The sequence below is a fragment of the Engraulis encrasicolus genome, chromosome 5 (genome assembly GCF_034702125.1).
Source record: "Engraulis encrasicolus isolate BLACKSEA-1 chromosome 5, IST_EnEncr_1.0, whole genome shotgun sequence".
Lineage (NCBI taxonomy): Eukaryota > Metazoa > Chordata > Actinopteri > Clupeiformes > Engraulidae > Engraulis > Engraulis encrasicolus.
Window position 1 is genome coordinate 48,441,703 of NC_085861.1, and position 19,519 is coordinate 48,461,221.

Genomic DNA, 19,519 nt, shown 5'->3' on the forward strand with positions numbered 1-19,519 from the left:
CGGTTTAATAAAAACATAATCAGATGTTTACTTGTTGCAGATTCACCTGTTTACAGGCCTATTCACTCCTTGCTGAAAATACTCAACTGCATTATATCAACATTGCTATGACAATGCAGAGAGTCCTAAGTAACCCACAAAAGGAGAAACCCTCATCTTCTATTCCCCCTTGTATGTTGTGTGTCCTTTGGAGCTCTGCCGAAGATATTTGGCCATGAAACGTCTTCCTATGGGCAATTATTTGCAGGCACAAACTATGCTGTTTTTAATTTATTTCTTATGGTATGCTACTTTTTTGTTTGGAAACTTCTCAGATTTGCGGGTCGTACAGTTTTTGAAAGTCTGGTAAAGGCAGATGTGAAATCACGTCAGTCATGTTTTGCCTGCAAAAAATGGCCCAGAGGAAGTCGTTTCATGGATATAAGCAAACCGAATATCTTCAGCAGACCCCCAAATAATACGCACGTTACAGGGGTGAATAGAACAGGATGTTATAATCTGGAAGTAAGGGCCCAAAGTAAAAACAAAAAATAATTTTCTCCTTTAAGACTCAAGTCATTACCATTTCGGTGACAATATACTGTATAACAGAGGCTCTGTGCTAACTGGTTCTGCACTAATCATTGACCTGACATGACATGAAAGTCTGACCAACCTGTACAAACATTAGTTGCTGAGCCACTCAGAAAGTTGTGTTCTGAACATCAATGTCCACTCCACAAGAGAAAAGATAAGTTGCTCAGCCACCAATCAGAAAGTTGTGTTCTGAACATTAATGTCCACAAGAGAGAAAAAAAACAAAGCCTCGGCCCTGAAAGCTCTGCTTCTAAATACTGGTAATCTCAAGGTCAGAGACCCTGTCTGGTTACACACCTTAAGAACATTTTACATCACAGAGGGCAGTTCACCATTCACATTTCCTTTCATGCATGTAAGTGGCAAACATTTGAGCACCATGATCTAGACAAGCCTCCATATTTTTTTTTTAATTCAGGATCATCACTACCTTATATCACAGCATCAGGACAGCTCATAAAATTGTGTAAAATACAATGCGAGGCAAGGACCATTTTTTCATGTGGGTATTTCGTAACACTACCTTGTGCTGTTCATGTGAAAATGTGCGATGACTTTTTGTCTCCTAGGTGTTGCAAACGCAAAGGACCAAGAGAGGGTTTTTTTTGTTTGGTTTGGTTTGGTTTTTAACAGCATTTTGTCTTGCACTGTCCTATAAGCCGACATTATGGATCGGTTAGGGTTATGTTGGAAATGTATTGTGGAAAATATTTTCTCAATCAAACTGCTCACGATGATCATTTCACAATGCCAATGTCCAAATGCATGATGTTTTGTAAAAACATAACAATGCAAAAAAAATAATCAAGTCTCAAAAGGATGTTAATTTCACAATGAATAGTGTTTAAAATTGAACAGCTTGGAAGTACAGAGGCAGATAATAGCGATGGCAAAGGAAATGAAAATGTCCTTGCAAACAGAAGCAGCAAGGCTGTCAGGCCAATCATCATGACGCCATCCGCAACCAACAACAACAAGAAACCTGCTTTCTTTATTTGTGCGTGTGTGTGTGTGTGTGTGTGTGTGTGTGTGTGTGTGTGTGTGTGTGTGTGTGTGTGTGTGTGTGTGTGTGTGTGTGTGTGTGTGTGTGTGTGTGTGTGTGTGTGTGTGTGTGTGTGTGTGTGTGTGTGTGTGTGTGTGTGTGTGTGTGTGTGTGTGTGTGTGTGTGTGTGTGTGTGAGTGCGCGTGCGTGCGTGCGTCTGTGTGCGTCATGTGTGCCTCCATGGTTTCAGACCCTCTGGTCCTTTCTGTGTTTCATTGTCTGTGTGGCTAAAGACTGAGTCTGAATGGACACCGCGACCTCTGAACCATGGGAGAGAGAAAGGTCAGAGAGAAGGGGTTTCCAGAGTTCAAGCCTGTGTTGGGCAAAGTGTGTGAAACCATAGGGCCACTGACTTCGGTGTCCACTTACAAAAGTGTGACCGGTCTGCTCCCACCACACAGAGACACACACACAGTAAAACCAGCCTGGGGCACATGTCGGGTCATAGCCAAAGAATCAGTGTCATCTTAGCATGATATCTTTGCTCCGGTTTGACAAGCCTGGTGGCTACCACCAATCATGGACAAGCTCTGCTCGCAAGTGAACCAATCGGAATTGTCCGTGTGCTGGCAAACACAAAAATCGAGGCGATTCTGATCCTTTCAGACTCCTCAGAAAGGGGCTGGTGATGGTGTATTGCAATAAACAAAGGGCATGAGAGAGAGACATGTTTCTCCTTGACACAAAGACTATCATTTCCCCCTGTTCTGATGTTCCTCCTCTGGCTTGGAGGAGCATCTCTTGTGCACTGATGGGCAGTGACACCCCGGTTGCCCAAGAGACGGAGCGTCAGTGACATTCAAGCAGTGGTCGGGGCAGCTGGGTGGGCTGGCATCAGGGCATGTCAAGATCAAGCAAGGTCCTCAGCCTGCAAACACACAGATGTTGCACACTCATTGCACAGTACACATACACACAGCAGACACATGTACACTCATACAGGCACAGAGAAGACACTCACACACACACACACACACACACACACACACACACACACACACACACACACACACACACACACACACACACACACACACACACACACACACACACACACAACACACACACACACACACACACACACACACACACACACACACACACACACACACACACACACACACACACACACACATAGACACACACACACACACACACACACACAGATACAGGCACACAGATGCACACATATAGAAGACACATACACATGCACACACACACACACACACACACACACACGCACACGCACGCACACAGATATACAACACATATACATACATATAGAAGACGCACACACACGCGCGCGCGCACACACACGTCATAAATGTTTTTTTGCCGTATGCAATACAAAAATATCACATAAGGAGATGCAAAATCAAATACACAAACAACATCTCTTGTTTTTACTGGTATTACATCAGACAGTAGTCATGGTTACAAATAATAATAATAATAAAAATAATTATTATTATTATTATTATTAGTAGTAGTAGTAGTAGTAGTAGTAGTAGTAGTAGTAGTAGTAGTAGTAGTAGTAGTAGTAGTATTGTTATAATACCAATCATACTACGACTACTAGGCCTACTACTACTACTACTACTACTACTAATAATAATAATAACAGCAAGTAATGGTAGAGAATATTGTGACAGGAGCCAGTGGCTGTGGGGAGGTGCAGGTGTTGCCCAGTAATCAAAAAGGGTTGCTGGTTCCATTCCAAGCCCTCCTGACCTTGCTGGAGTGTCCTTGAGCAGGGTGCCTAACCCTGTGCTTGCCGCCGCCGCCTCCTCCTCCTCCTCCTCCTCCTTCTCCTCCTCCTCCTCCTCCTCCTCCTCCTCCTCCTCCTCCTCCTCCACAGAACAAATGAGACACAGCTGCACCCTGGCCAAATACCATACACAAGTCTCTCAGACCATCAAATCTTTCAGTGAGAACCCAGGCATCTGCTGAAGTTTTTCCAAGTATAAAAACATTTTTGTTTTAATAAAAGGTATTAATTGTATTGTTTACTTTTTTATTTGACGTTTAACACTGTACAGCTATGACAATCTTCTTTTTTGGGCCTGGGTATCATTGGTGGGGGCCTTATTGCGTCCTTGACAGGACGTATGGGGGACCATATCATTGTTTTGCCTTTGGGCCCTGTGTGCAATTGTTCCGCTACTGGTACTTGCGTTAAGAGTGGGAGGTGGGAGTACAGAAACGACTGCTACAGCATCTAGTCGACTAGAAAACAGGTTTTAACCACACACTACACCGGTCCAAGGAACATTTTGGGATTGCTGTCTGCGCACACAGGCAGGTATTTGAAAACAAACAAAACCCTATGTACTGTACACTAGTGTCAAGTTACACGCAGTGGAGCGTTTCTGGGCACGTTCTTCTGCATGGGGACAGATGGGTTGATACTCAGCAAACTTTGTCGTCACCTTAGTCACGTCCTTGCATGACAGAGATATTTTGGCGTGAAAGGTTTTGTAACTTTTGTGAATTTGTGAACGAAAAAAAAACGCTCCAAGGTCGCACCCCCTCTGTGCTTGAATGCAAACTAGTATGTGTTGCTTTTCATTTCTTATTTGTTTCAATTAATTGTTTTAATTCAATGACCTCATCCCTCTGCTTTCAGTGATTTGGTGTTTTGAATGCCTTTGTGTGTGTGTGCACCTTCCTGTTGCGTGTGTTTCCTTTTATTCAAAATCTCAAGAATGGGGAGGGAGAGCATCTGATGAAAAAAGCAAACAAAAAGAGACAGAAAGAAACAAGACAGTGATTATTATGTACCTCCTTCTCAACAATTCTCCCACCCACCATCAAACAAGTCATGAAAGCAGTCGCACAAACACACACACACACACGCACGCACACACATACACACACACACACACACACACAAACACACACACACACACACACGCACGCACACACATACACACACACACACACACACAAACACAAGCACACACACACATAGACACACACACATAGACACACACACACACACACACACACACACACACACACACACACACACACACACACACACACACACACACACACACACACACACACACACAGACCTGGAGATGAACCAACTCAGCTGGCAGGCAATGCTTTTGTCTAGGTGTCGTTCTAACAGGCCATTGTTTTTCAATCCCATTTGCCTTCACAAAAGAAGCATTTCAGTGGAGCAAAGCCAAACTCTTCGTCAGAGCTGGTGCCTTCCTTTGACTGCAGTGGGTGCTAATTTTGACAGTACCCGACACAAATCCCTACATGCACACACATACAGTATGTACAGTACACATGCACGATGAATGCACTTGGGTCATTGATTGTTGCACGGGAGAGATTTGAGGATCTGTCTGTGTGATATGTTTGTCTATGTAGAACAAATGAACACAGAGAAACACGCCCACAATGCACAAAACAAAACACACCTGCTAAGCTTTGGCTGGGTGAGAAAGGCAGTTTGGGTCATATCACCCCAAGCCTATAGGCCTATCCATCATGCAGCAACTCATAGCAAACATGGCAACATGTGTAAGGCCCCTCATCATCCCCATCCTCTCAAGTCAAAATCATCAATGAACACAGTTACTTACAGTACGTGCACAGACTGTTCCGATTTCCAATGCAATAGTGTCAGCATTCAGTTAAAACAGGTTCTGGAATATTCAGCTTACATGTGTGGAACAGCGATCTGCAACTAGGCTACGTGCCCACGACAACGGTCTAAGTCATAAACGCAGAAGTGCGATTTTTTCTCCACAATTTATCTGTGTGCCCACGTGTGGATATCTGTCTAATACTACCCATGGACACACATATCAATGTGCATATCTATAGGATATTCAGAGTGAATATTGCATTATATTCCTTCCAGGTGCGTGTGCTAAGAAAACGCCGTCGCCGTGGGCATGATAGGCACATCTGTGGAAATGTTCTACGCTTTCCTATCCTAAGTATCGTTGTCGTGGGCACGTAGCCCATAATACTCCTAGAATTTTCCTGGAACACGGTCACGTTCGGAATAAAGAAAGAGTTTACATCAGGCGTGTGCAACCCGAATGCTGTTCACCCTGACTCTCACCGGGCCCTTGTGTAGGCCTACTGTATTTCTGCTCAGCTTTGTGCGCTCACGGGAGGGTCTGGAGGACCTTCGGATTCTCCCTGATGCGAAAACAAAATGCAGTAGAAGCAATCAGGGTTGTAGGATTTCCAGAGATGTGACGTAGTCAAAATTTAAATATAGGGGAGAAGGGAAATACAGTGAAATGCAAGAGTTGTTTCAGCAACAATGGCCACTTATATGGACTCACTCACCAATGTTGATTCTGTCATGTTAACTGTATTTTCGAATCTGTGGGTTAAAGTAGCAGCACATTAAAAATGTCAAACAAGGGTTTCCCCAAGGATTTATTTTTGATAAAACACATGGAGCAAGGTAGCGAGAGTCACCTTGGCGAGAGTCAGGTTAAATACTGCCCATTCCATTTACAATAGGAATATTCCTTGCACAGGCATGCACAGATTGGGACGAGGTGGTGCTAAAGCACCTGCCCATTTGCCCTACAGGACAAAGAAATTGGGGTTTCCCATGATCAGGACACACAGCCCTATGAGTACAAAGACACACACAAAAGGTACAGAGCAAGTTAATCGACGACTAGCAAGCTGGTCATAGCACAGGTCACAGAACATTCCATGCAGTGTGTTTTCAGTTGGAGAGAGAGAGAGAAAGAGAGAGAGAGGAAAGCTTTCCATCAAAGGCTGTCTGCCTGGTGTCTCTACTAATGAACGTCACTAACTGATTGAAACACTGGTGGGAGGGGTGGTGTGTGGGAGAATGCGGTAGTGTGTTGGGCAATGGGGTGGCTGGGGCGAGGCGCGTGCAGGGGGGGGTCCAGGGTGGCAGATTTGAGCGAGATGCAAGCGAGACGCTACAAAATCTTGAAATTTGTTGTGTATGTGCATGTGTGCGGGCATGCGTATGTGCGTATGTGCGTATGTGCGTATATGTGTGCGAGTTATGTTTTCTTTTCTAGAAATTTCCCTGAATGCTGCTTTTTCTTTCACAGGCAATAACCACAACACATACAGCTGTGTATGGATGGGCTGGTAGAGCCAATGAGAGTAAACAGATTTATTTATTACATCTACTTACACGGACTGGGTAGAGCTTATCTTCATGTCAAATAAACCTTGATGTGCATTGCATGTGCTTTGGTTGGTTCCTTGCCCCCCCCTCATGCCATTTTGATCAATAGGCCTATATTTTCCTTCTTTTGTAAGTCTGTGAATAGATAAAAAGAAAAGTGGTTGTTTAGAGATGCACTAGTGCATGTCTGTTTGTATGTGGCTGCAGACCAATAGAACATACAGTATGAAAGAGTCGATGTCCTGGAGCCGAATACATGTGTGCGGCATACAGTGAAGGAACGAACGAACGATTGAACAAACGAACGAATGAATGAATGAATGAATGGACGAATGAACGAATGAAAGAATGAACGAATGAACGAATGAACGAATGAATGTGGAATTGTGTTCAGGATACAGGGAAATGAAAGTTAAGGCGTAAAGTTCTGCCAGGAAGACGAGACGATATTTGGCTCAACTGCTCGTTTACATTTAATCAACCAATCACTGCTTTACAGTTTTTGGGTATACCCACTTCATCACATTCTCATCCATTCACATTCCATCAATAGGATCCCTGCACGTCCAAAACCGTCTGTCTCTTTGCTGACAAGAGTGTGCTGGTGTCGACTCCCCCACCTCCTCCCCTTCAGCCTCCATTACCAGTTGGTCCCTGTCCTGTGAGGCGATGATGCTGTGGGTGTCTGTTCCATCTGTCGAGGTCCAGCGTCCAGAATTCAGATGCGGATCTGCACCTTCTCTCCAGCCTTTGCCACTGCGAGCAATGCAGAGGGTGTCTGCTTCAGTCGCTGAGGCCCTGTGTTGATAGTTCACTCCTGCTCTGATGTGGATGCCACCACCTCCGCCCCTGCAGCCACCATCAACAGTTGGTCTCTGTGAAGGGGTATAGGTTCTGGCCCCCTGCGTCATCTATCAGCAGGATATGCGCCCTCTTTATTGGAATTATTCGAAGCAGGCGGGAACCTGCGACAAAGAGAATCACTGCTGCCTAATTCAGTGTTGTCAACAAATAGGCCTACCTTAAATTTATTTTTGTCTATCAAGTCTTTGTGGGTAGAACTTATGCCTCTTTTCCACTGCCGTTTATCTGGTAAGCCTACAGCCTGACACAGCATGACTCGGCTCCCACCTTTTGCTTTTTTATTGAGCTATTTCACGCCCAAAACATGGGGGCCGAGTCGCACTGTGTCGAGCTGTAGGCCTACCAGAGAAACGGCAGCGGAAAAGAGGCATAACTGTAGTCCTGTGGTCCTGTAGACTATACTTTTTCATCATCATCATCATCATCATCATCATCATCATCATCATCATCATCCCATCTCCTGTCCCATCACCAGGTATCTGGCAGGTAGGCCTACTAATGCAGCTTCTGTGACAACCTGCAAGTATCTTGCTTCAGCTCACTACAACACATACGTACATACAGTAGATGGGTCGGCGCATTTCTTGCACTTCCCTGGGCATCCAACATATTCAAGCATTGCTGCACGCGTACACACACAAACACACACTGTTGGTCATTCAGTCCGATGAAAGATTTTTTGTTTTCTTAAAGGCAAGGGTTCTGGGTGTTACATTGCAAGACATTATAAACACTATCCGCTATAACGGCCAGTGGCAGGCCAGCAATGATATCAGCACACTGTTGTTCAACACAGACGTGCGCACCGTGCATGCACACACACACACACACACACACACACACACACACACACACACACACACACACACACACACACACACACACACACACACACACACACACGCACCACACACGCACACAGTTTACCATCCTTTCTGCAATATATAGACACACCAAAAAGCACAGTAATTGTTCTCACTTGATTTGTGTTCTTTTTTTTGTCGTTGTCCACCCCATGGATGGGAGACTGTGTGACACTGAATGCCATTTAAACTATTTGAAGTGAGTGATTTCAGAGTGACCAATCCCTGGTATTCATATCAACACACTACATCACAAATGTGGTCTGGGAAACATTTATTCATTTTCCTGTAGGGGAGGTCGATCTGAGTTAAAATACGATTTTAAAGCATTTCGCATCTGGTATCAACAAGATATGGATCTCAACAACAGAAAAACAGCTTCATTTCGTGTTATATGACTTGCCCTTCCCTGATTTGTGGGGATCCAAAAATCAGGCAAAGATTTCAGGCAGGGGTTCCTTGCTGTGTCCTTTTGATCAGAATGAACACACAAAGCAGCATGGGAATTCTGCAGGCTATGTTTTCCATGCCCTACTTGATGTGCTTATGATGAGACCACTTGCCGGATATAACAACTGCAGATAATCTTTCCAAAGCATGTGTGCCTGTTTCGGGTTTTTTTGGCTTGGTGTCTGCTATGAATTGTTCTTTGGTTAAATGAAGTTAATGGAAACGACTGGCATATTTGTAATTTCAAGACATGACCTGAATCAATATCAATCTGCAACCAGTGAGTACTGAAGAGTGGCCTTTGTAAGGTCTCAGTGGATGCAACAGCGACAGATACATTTTGCAATCATAATTCATAAATGTTTTGTTTTAAGTAAGTCTTGGACAGTTATCAGTGGCGGTTCTAGACCAAAATTACCAGGGGGGGGGGCAGAGAGGTGGCAACATGTTTTATTTTATTGTTTATTTAGTTCAGTGTTCTCATAGTCTTTTGAAACAGTTTAGGCTACATAACTTCACTATTTGACAGATAGAAGACATGAACATGCAAGAGCATCAAAATATGTTTTGAATTTTCAGTCAGCCTCATTTTTCAAGATGTATAGGCCTACCTCTCAACACTTGTGGATCCAATGGGATGAGCCATAGTAGAGAAAAAACGCAACCAATGCAACTAACCAGTCTTTGAAGAGGGACTAGCCTATATAATATGTTATGCATTAAATAAGAATATTAGGCATGTTTATTATTTTTCAATCTTGTTTATTTTAAGGGACTGAGGGGTAAACAAAGAGAGCTGATCATGTACAATATCCATAATTAACATAAATCACATTGTTCCAGTAAACCAATAAACATACTTTATACATATTTACATTGAAAACCATATTAAAAAAAAAACACTTGCCGTAGTTTTTGACATACATTTTAAAAAAGACTCATGCAGCACACACTGGCAATAGACTATGGTGTTATATTATTCATCTGTGGTGGAAACGCCAAAGTGCAAATTGAACAAGTTATAGTTTAGAACCTACATAACAAAATAGGCCTACATTGGACTAAAACAGAACAGTTCGCCAAGTAGAAACGAAATATATTCTATTTTGTGAGTCACAGATCCATATTTCGTTTCTTGGAGGTTTATGATAAATACCAACTAACCCTGACAAGTCAACGAGATTTGTTAACTGCCTAGCTAGCTTTAGTAAAGTGCAGCTCCAATTTGGGGCGTAGGACAGTGTCGGACGAATACTTTTTTCACTCTCAGCTCTCTCAGAAGATTTAAAGCGCTCTCTGAACAAACTCAATGTATGTAATAATAAAAGAAAAGCTGTCATGAACAAAAATGGTCGTGGGTAGCCTGCAAAATCCATTCACTGCATTTTTTGGATCTCATATTTCATAAATTATATTTTACAATAATCTGTACATGTACAAAATGCCTATAGCCTGTCTGACAGGTAGCCACACTGAGCACAGTGTCAGTCATTATTTTTGCTCGATTCTTGGTCACTCTGATCGTCTGTGAAACAAACATCAACATCACTGTCGTCGCTCTTTTGCTCGGGGTCTTCATACATGCCGTCCAGTTTATCATCCGCCTTTTTGATGGTTTGACCAGGGTGTCTTGATTTCACGTGCCTCTCCAAATCTCTCCGCCGCACCAACACCTTCCCACAGAAGTCGCACCTGTACGGCGTGTTGCCCTCCGCGTGCAATCGAATGTGCTTGTTCAAATTACTGGGGTCACCAAAGGGCCGGAAACACACTTTGCACTTCAGCGGCTTGTAACCCGTATGTGTCCGCATGTGAATTTTCAGGCCGTATTTACGCGAGTACAGTTTGCCACAGTACAGGCACAGGTGGCCCTTTTTGGGCTTCCCGGCACCCGCATTAGTCGCAGGCATGGACTCGAGCCTGGCGCGGTTCTTTTCCACGGCTATCTCGGACAATTGCTGGGTGTGCATGGCGATTTCCCTGTCAATATTGGTGATTGAGTTCATGTCAGGGTTAAGTCCTGGCGTGCCGAAGTAGGAAACTGACTCCGGGTACTTGAGGAGGTTTCCAAAGTGAAACTTGAAAGGGTAGTAGGGCGAGCTGTACAGCAACTCGCCATTGTAAACTGTGAAGGGCATGAGAGGGATGTTGCAGTCTCCATTGTAAGGTTTCACCCCATCGAACTGAGGCAGGGAAAAGCGCTCGAAATGGAACCCAGCAGGCGAGATCTGAGGGTAGCGTGACGGCGAAATCCCAGAGTGCATGCGACCCTCCACATGCTTGAAAGCAGAGCTCTCCTCCAAGTGGGGCAGCAACGGGAAGCCCCGGATCGTGTTGGCACAAGGCACTACTGAGGATGCCGGGTCTACCGGGTGGACACATTTGGGTGGGTGACCCCCAGACACCTGTTCGTTCAACGAGCGATTTGACTTCACTCCCCCCACAAGCTTGTTGAAACCCATGCCGTTAGGCTTTCCCGGGGATTCCTCCCTGGACACATCAGCAGGTGTAATCTTTGCCAGTCCCATAGGTTTAAACGCAGAGCGTACTCCAGGGTGAAAGCCCATGGTGCTTAGAACGGCAGAGGTGCCTCCAAGGCCCAGCAGATGCCCGTGGTTCCTGGCTGACGCCACGCTCATGTCCAGTGCCCTCTCTTGTTCCTCCGCCGTGAACTTCTTCAGCGCCCCCGTCTTGTTGAAGAAGGGAGACGATGAGACGTTTCGCTTGACCGAGTCTGAGATGGAGGTGCTGTGGCCGTTCCTAGGCGAGGAGGCGTTGTTGGGTATGTCCCCCGATTTCGGTGACCTGCTGAGGTTTTCAGACCCCCTGCTCGGCTCGTTGTTCACGAAGCCTCTGCCATTGCTCAGGGCACAGTGAAAGTGAACGTGGGCTTTGAGTGTGTTGGGATATTTGAAGATTCTCCAGCAGTACCAACAGATATAGCGTTCTTCCCCTGTAAGAAAAGAGCGAGAAAATACAATGTATATTTAGAGGCATTGTTTTTTTTTCTTTTACTTTCTTTTCCATTTTCCCCAAGGTAGGCATACTGGCCTTGGAGTTCCACTTGACACATTTTAATAAAGTGACTGTTTAAATGTAACTCATTTAATTTAACCCCGGCATTACACCGGTTGAACAGTCTGGGGTCAATTATGTCGATGTAATGATTTTGTAAAACCCCTCTGTGGCTGTTTATGACGGCCACCGACAGAGCGAGCGCCGGCGCAATCTGTTGAAGCCGAGGCTGTATGTAGGCCTACATGAATAGGGGACACTCTGTGCTCTTTCCCGTGGAAGTGACAGCAGCTGTGGCTTGAAATCGCAAGTCGCCAAAGACAATGAGGCCGGCCCATCTGTTGACGCTCGAGAAAAGAGGAGCGTATGTCAAGGAGCGCACCGTGTATGGGTCGCAGAGCGGCACACACACAGGGGCCGCGTCGCGAAGCAGGGCAATATACATCCCACATAAAAGTTAGTATTCATTAGGCAACAAAGGCTTATGTAGACCAGCTAATTTACCGTAGAGCACCTTTTCTGAAATTTATTTGGCCCGGCCAGCATGAATATTAATGAGGCGGTGACATTTGTTAACCTCTTCCCCCATCTCACTGAATCACTATCACTGGCTACAATGGCTGTGGCGGTGAGGTAATGATTGTTGTCTAGTTTAAAATTCATATGGGCGAGCTGTCATTAGATGGAGTGCAGCGCAAAACAAACAAAAGTATAGCCCACGCCAGAGAGAGAGGGAGAGAGACAAAATCTATTCCATCTGCAGAGCTCCGTGGACGCTCTTTCAGCCCAACAGCAACAATATTTAATTAACACAAACAATGATTAGAGGTCCTATTTTGCTTGCGTATGAATAACAATAATCATCCTTATGTTATAATCGGATTTGGATGGGATTTCCCTGCTAGTGACATTGAAACCACGCCAATATAGATCCAAAAACCAGACGGGGTGCAGGTCTTTCTCTCTTTCTTTCTTTCTTTTAGTCTATACGCCTATATTTTTTATGATTATGTGTTTGATTACATGTAGAATTTACAATTCGATTTTCGTATGAAGATATATATATTTTTATTTGCCAACGCATTTAATAGACCGTAAAGAGACGCATTATGCATTACGCATTAGCCCCAGCTATTTAGAACCAACATTTGCCCCATGTAGACAGCTTTAGCTGAAATACCCACGAGCACACCAAATCGACTCTGTAGCATTTGTCCAAATACTTTCAATGACGCTATCGATATTGGCACACTGTGAACTCGATGCAAAGCAGCTAGGAAACAGAGGTGTCTTTTTACGTGTTAAGGGTTAATAACGCGATGTTTCAATAGATGTATAGGCCTAATTAATAGGTAGACAAGCCAAAAGCAAGTCGGTAGGCTTATTTCTGTTGCACAAAAATACCTCTGTTTCATTAAATGCCAATTATCGTTTCCAATTTGGGCAGCTGGGGCATTTGCTGTTTTACACTTCTCAACACTGGCGCAGCGCCAAATACAACAGAGACGTAGGTGGCTGATAATTGAACGGCCTTACCTTTCTCGTCGTGGGTTGGAGTAGCGGTCGTGGGTATATCGAACCATTGGGCAAGTGCGTTGGAGTACCATACACTTAATTCCTCTCCCGTCTGGATTTCCCGCAGCACTCGATAGAAAATCTTTGGCAAAGCAAAGGAAAAGGCTGATATTAGTATATGAACCGACTATGTGTTCCGAGGTTGGCATATGGTGACTTCTCTTTAGGCAGAGTTGATGGTGCATAGGCTCACCTGTCCTCCAGGTAAATCCGAAACGGCCTCTAGATTTTGTTCTTGGGTGTTTCTGGCTGCCCGGATGAGGCCAATCCAGTCTGGTAGGGGATTGCCATTCTCGTCCACGAAATCTCCTCTCACCAAGCGAATCTGCAAATATCCACACAGGAGAAAAATAAGCACAAACACTATGGTTTACACTAATAGTAGAAATATTAAAGTGACAAAAGAAAATATTTCGATAAAATCAGTCTATTTTTCCCTTTAAAAAATGCTGGTATTGACGTCTGACTTTTTCATCTCGCATCCACCAATGCTTCCTGGTGGTCTTTTACAAATTATTTAGGCCTATTTGTAGTCCCAGGTTGTTCATTTAAAAATTACATTGAGGTGTCTGCGACAAAAGCGTGGTTAATGCGTCTTTTTTCGCTCTATTAACCAGCGGCGATCACTTCCAAGGCAAAGTGCCATATAATTGAGTTGATATGAGAAACGAATTTGAGGAGTGTCAAAGCGTTTCTAAAGTGTTCAAGCAAATTAAAGATTAAAGCGTGACGCTTGACACGGAGATTGCACCTGATGATCGCGAAGGGGCCCGCGGGCGTTACATTTAGCCGCATCAATCACACATGCAGACAGCAGAGAGAAAGACGACCATCTTTTTTTTTTTTTGGGGGGGGGGGTGTAAATCATCAAAAATAATTTAAAAAATCGTTTTTAAAGCCATCCACATTAGGAGAGAAGATTATTCGATCAACGTATTATGTCTAAAATCCATGCGTAAAATTTACTTTTATAGTTGACTTAAAAATCATGGATAGGTCTACTTCAAATAATGAAAAATGCAGCCTTTAAAATGCTGCAAACCGATGATGATAAATGCAATTGGATTTGATTGAACGGAATCAATTGTATTTTTAGGACTATTTTGTAGCTTACACGTTTTTTATAGGCTATTGCTTTGTTTTTAATTGGTGTTTTGTTTTCTATTGCCGGGGGCTATTATCTTTCTCAGCATCTTCCAGTGAGCGCATTAGGACTGGCAGGGGAGGCTGGCTGGAGCAAGAAGCAGTGCCTATGAAATGTGATGCTCCTGGGGCATGAAATCCTCCCTTCAACGCGCCCTATTAGGGCGGTTAAGCAGAGGCGCACAAACTGACAAGTTGTCCCGTTAATGTTGCACAATTATTCCCAACAGCGCAACGCCAACCAATTAATAAGCAAATACGAGATTAGTTCTGACTGATTATGTCTGTACTAGGAGAAAACCAGAGGATGCTTCTTAATTTACCTGTTTACATTTTCAGACAGATTAGACCATTCTGTATTTTACTGTCTGAAATGCAAAATAACAGTCACTTTATAAGATACTAAATTATTATTATTATTGATATTATTATTGTTGTTGTTATTATTATTATTGTTATCGTTATTATTATTAGGCCTATTGTTATCACTATTATTAGGCTACTGTTGTTGTCGTTATTAATGATAGTGAAAGAGTTTATGAATGTGTGGATATTATTCTGTGATACAAGACTATGTTAAAGAACGTAAGAAATTAACATTGATGCAGAGACATCACAAATGAATTTGGTGAACAAATGCCAAAATGAAAATATGCACAATAACTAAACTAGGCTATATAATGTCCTAACTTGGCAATAGGCCTATTGTTAGCGGAGAAGATACTATCCTGCAATTATTGAAACTAAACTGCGTGCCTGCGTCTCCCGTTTCCTCTTTGAAAAAAAGAAACATGAAAGCCATAAGGAATATAAGGAATATTGTGCATGACGACAATGCCTAGTGCATGGCGTTTCCAAAAGTTTCTGTATCCTCTAATTGCTGATCCATTCAGGTCCATTCAAGTGCACCTACCTTTCTCTTGTGTCCAACTTCTTTGCGGTCCGACACATACTTCCCAAGCTTGAATATCCCTGGCACCGGTCCTATCCGAAGGCCAGCCGGGATGGTGCAGTCAGCCACGACGCAAAGTGTGGGTGTCCGGGTGGCTTGCATGGCTGGCTCTGTGTGCAGTGCCGTGCAGTGCTGTGCAGGGTGATGAGCAGAGCAGAGCAGAGCCAGGCAGTGGGAGCTGATGATGGAGTCAGACAGACAGGCAGTGAGGCAGTGCAGTGGGAGATGCGACCAGGCCAATCTCCGCCCGCAAAGTGACGCGCTGGCGCATCTGATCCGGCTTTTCTAATGGCGCAGAGCAAGGTGCCCCCACGGCACATTAAATGCGCAAGGGTGAGCAGGGAAGTGCAGGGCAGGGCAGAGCCAGTGACGGTGGCGGTGAGAGAGTTGCACTCCCTCAGCAGCTGTGTGTAAACTCCGAGAGATGGTCACATGGAGACTTTCCCTCACCCTCGCGCATAATGAAGAGCTCCAAACGGCCGGAGACAATAGCCCCCGCGACCTTCCCATCCCCAAAATCCAATTTGTCAAGGGCAGAGAAAAGAGCGCGCGGAATCAAAGGTCTGGCCCAGTCATTAATCCTCAGCATGTGGCTTTGTCTGCCAGGCAGTTCCGATATTTTAAGTGACAAATCCACTGTATAATTTCTCCATAAATTCAGCCCCCTTTCATTGTCTCTATAGAAGCCGGGTTTTGGAAATCAGTGACTACTTTAAATCTACTTGGCTGCATCCTTTTAAGTTTAATATACTTCAAAGCTCTTTATTCTCTCCCTTGGCTGCATTGTGTGTACGGGCTTGGACAAAAGAGCAAGGAATGTTTGGTAGACTTGTTAACTTGTATTGAGTCCCGGCGTGTGCCGGGCTGGGACCGGGCAGGTACTCAACGGGAGAAACACCAGAGAAACAGCAACAGCTTTCAAAACAGCCACCATCATCTTATCACGTCCCACTCGTGCTGCGTCTTATCAGACGCTCAACTCTCAAGGGGTAGCCTTCTCAGTAGGATAAAATAATAATAATAATAATAATAATAATAACAATAGGCCGCCTATAATAATAATGATGATCATAACAAATGTTCTCAAAAATGCCAAGGATGTTGTGTTCAAATCATTTAAACTATTTCGGCTATTTCGTTAATTTGAATTTTGTATTTCGTTGACTTTGGGTATTTTCCCATATTGCCTGTTTGATGAGATGTGTTGAATAATATTAGACTGAGAGCTGTATGTGCCATTTCTGCATCTATTTGAATACTTTATTTTTTGTCTTTGAAGTCTACAGTATCTCAGTTTCTCTTACAAATTAGTCAACATCAACATTATTGCCAACTTACTAAATTAATGTATTAATTAAGTCTCACGAATGAAAGCCTCTGCTTTGGTGAGCACCTGATTGTGGTCCTGTGGAGACGCTCGCATCAATTAAAATCAGAGAGAGAGAGAGAGAGAGAGAGAGAGAGAGAGAGAGAGAGAGAGAGAGAGAGAGAGAGAGAGAGAGAGAGAGAGAGAGAGAAGCAGCAGAAGAATAAGCGCCCCTGTCACTTTATGTCTTTTGAGCATTTTAAAACTTGTGCTGACCTCTTTGATCTCCGCTCTGAAAGCATCTACAGAGAAGATGGGGAGCGCAACAAGAAACAGTGGGCGATAAATCCATGCTATGAACATGTCTGACTAACCTCTGGCCCGGCCACTCCGCGGTGACAGTGGGCTGTAATTGGAGAAGCAGAGGTGGGATCTCCTTTTGCCCAAAGGTACCCCACTGCTTCGTCCCTTCAGCCCAGTCTTCGCGCCTCTTAGCGAGTCAAAGAGCGTGAACGACACGCGAGCTCTTCCTTCAATAGGCGCATGCAGAGGCCGGCTGTGCGGAGGGTTATTTATTAATGTTGCCATTTGTGACTGGTTCCCATCCACCGCTAGAATGGTGGGCCCTGCCTCCCCAACGCTCACACCAGCCAGCGCGATTCTTATTCTTGAGCTGTGCACTCAAAAGTTGAAGTTTTCCAAGTGAAATAAATCCCCCCTCCCCTAAAAAAGGGGGGAACGGGACACTTTCTTCCCGTGAAAAAAGGCCAGGATTCGGAGGTATGGCAATGCGCTCAGTGGAGCACAGTGAACGGTCAAAGCCTCGGAGCTGGGACTGAAAGCAGTGTTCGAAGCAAATGAGATGGAAAATTAAATGAAATTAAATAGCTTGAACGGTGGCATTGTCCTCTTCTCCTTTAAAAAAGACACATTAATTACATGGTCTGAGCTTTATATGAGAACAATATTGTGAGCTCCATCAGGGCATTCCAGTACACTTTTTATGGACTCCCCAGTCTCCAGGGCGGAGAGAATAGCTCACGGTGAAGGATGGGTTTCTGGGGCTGAGAGAGCATTTGGCTTGGGCCATTTCACTCCTGACTGCGACTGAGCTTTACAATCCGAGCTTAATGTGGGGTTTTGATTTAGCAGGTTGGCCTATAATAAGCCGTGAATGTAGGCGAACAACAAGTCTGTAAAGCGTAGCTGTTGCGTCGAGCAATGTCCCACCAGGGAATCTATTCATCCCCGCGAAGGGCCTCGCTGTGCCAAGGCTTCCCTCGCTTCATGAAGATGCATCTGTGGCCCTCACAATGCCGCTGAAGGATCCCAGAGCTCCTTGGAAAACGCATTTTTTACGCGAACCATAAACCTTTTGCAAGAGCTCTATCAAATCTTCTGTCCTCCTTTTCTTCCATTCCGCCGTGTCCTGTTTTCCTAAAGTTTTCTCATGTTCCCGAATGGAATCAGGGTGTAAGGACATGACAAGATTTAGGATGCAGGTACAGTGATGTAGGCCTAGCCCACGGCTGTTTTTTGTGCGTAATATACTGTAGGCCTGCTGGAGCCTGTCCAAAATCAATAATAAAAATCAAGACTTCACAACTGAAAATCATGTGAAGCGGATACAGCGAAAGGGTGGTAAGCCTACAAGATTTAAGGACATGCTTGTGCAGGGAATATGTGACTAATTTTCAGACCTACATTAGACTGCGTTTAGAAAAGGACCAAATAACTTGCTATTATAGGAAGACATTAGCTACTGTGTGCTGTTAATTATAGGCCTACAGTCGCTGCATAAATGGTGAAATTCAATATAGCCTCCAACTCAAATATGAATTTAATCAAAATAGCTGGTGAATGCATAAGATTTGAAAACCAATCCAGCCTGTGTAGCCTATTCAGACGTTTCTATTTTGATGTCAGATGTAAGGCTTCTATTCACCACTGTATTAAAAATCATATGGTTCATTCAAATATGATCCCGTCTGTTGGAGTGTGGTGTTATTGTATTGGCTCCTCTTTACCTTAACAGTGCGCGGGAAAAGTGTCAGCTTTGGAGAAGTCCCGACCAGCTGCTCGCCAGATAGGCATGCGGGTGGGACATTAGCGATGCATTTGTATCGTAATTATGCTTGTATGGGAGTCCCACCAGATGACACGATCGGGATTTTAACCCAGAGTAATATTCAAAATCGCATTAGAAAGTGGCGCAATAAGTGGCCACTGATTCGACGCTGTTCATGCGTGCTCACATGAATGCCCTCTGAGGAGAAAAAGCACTTCGTCTCACCATTCAGTCCCCGAACAAAGTTAGCGCTGCCTTTTGAACTGAATTTCCCTAACTTAAACTCCACTTGTCTCGGCTGAAAGGGCGCGCATAATAGGGTGTAAACTGTGGCTGAATTGAAATGTTTCGGTGTACCTTATAAATTCATACCTTTTCTCACTCCAACGCCTCAGAATGAGCTCCGAGTCTAGGCGATTCTCTTTGCTGTCCAACGCATTTAGCGCAGGCTCTATTTGTGAAGTTCATTTCTAGGCAAATGTATTCAGGCGGCTATCGGAATGAATG

At 44.2% G+C, this 19,519-nt stretch overlaps 1 protein-coding gene across 1 annotated transcript; it reads right to left on the reverse strand.

Annotated features, from left to right (window-relative positions):
• Positions 1-10,360: 10,360 nt before the first annotated feature.
• On the reverse strand, positions 10,361-15,752 carry prdm13 (PR domain containing 13). Its single transcript, XM_063198295.1, has 4 exons — positions 15,600-15,752; positions 13,737-13,868; positions 13,505-13,625; positions 10,361-11,906 (listed from the first exon to the last, which is right to left on the reverse strand). The coding sequence occupies exons 1-4, from the start codon at positions 15,738-15,740 to the stop codon at positions 10,438-10,440; spliced, it is 1,863 nt and encodes a 620-aa protein (XP_063054365.1). The 5' UTR covers positions 15,741-15,752; the 3' UTR covers positions 10,361-10,437.
• Positions 15,753-19,519: the final 3,767 nt, after the last annotated feature.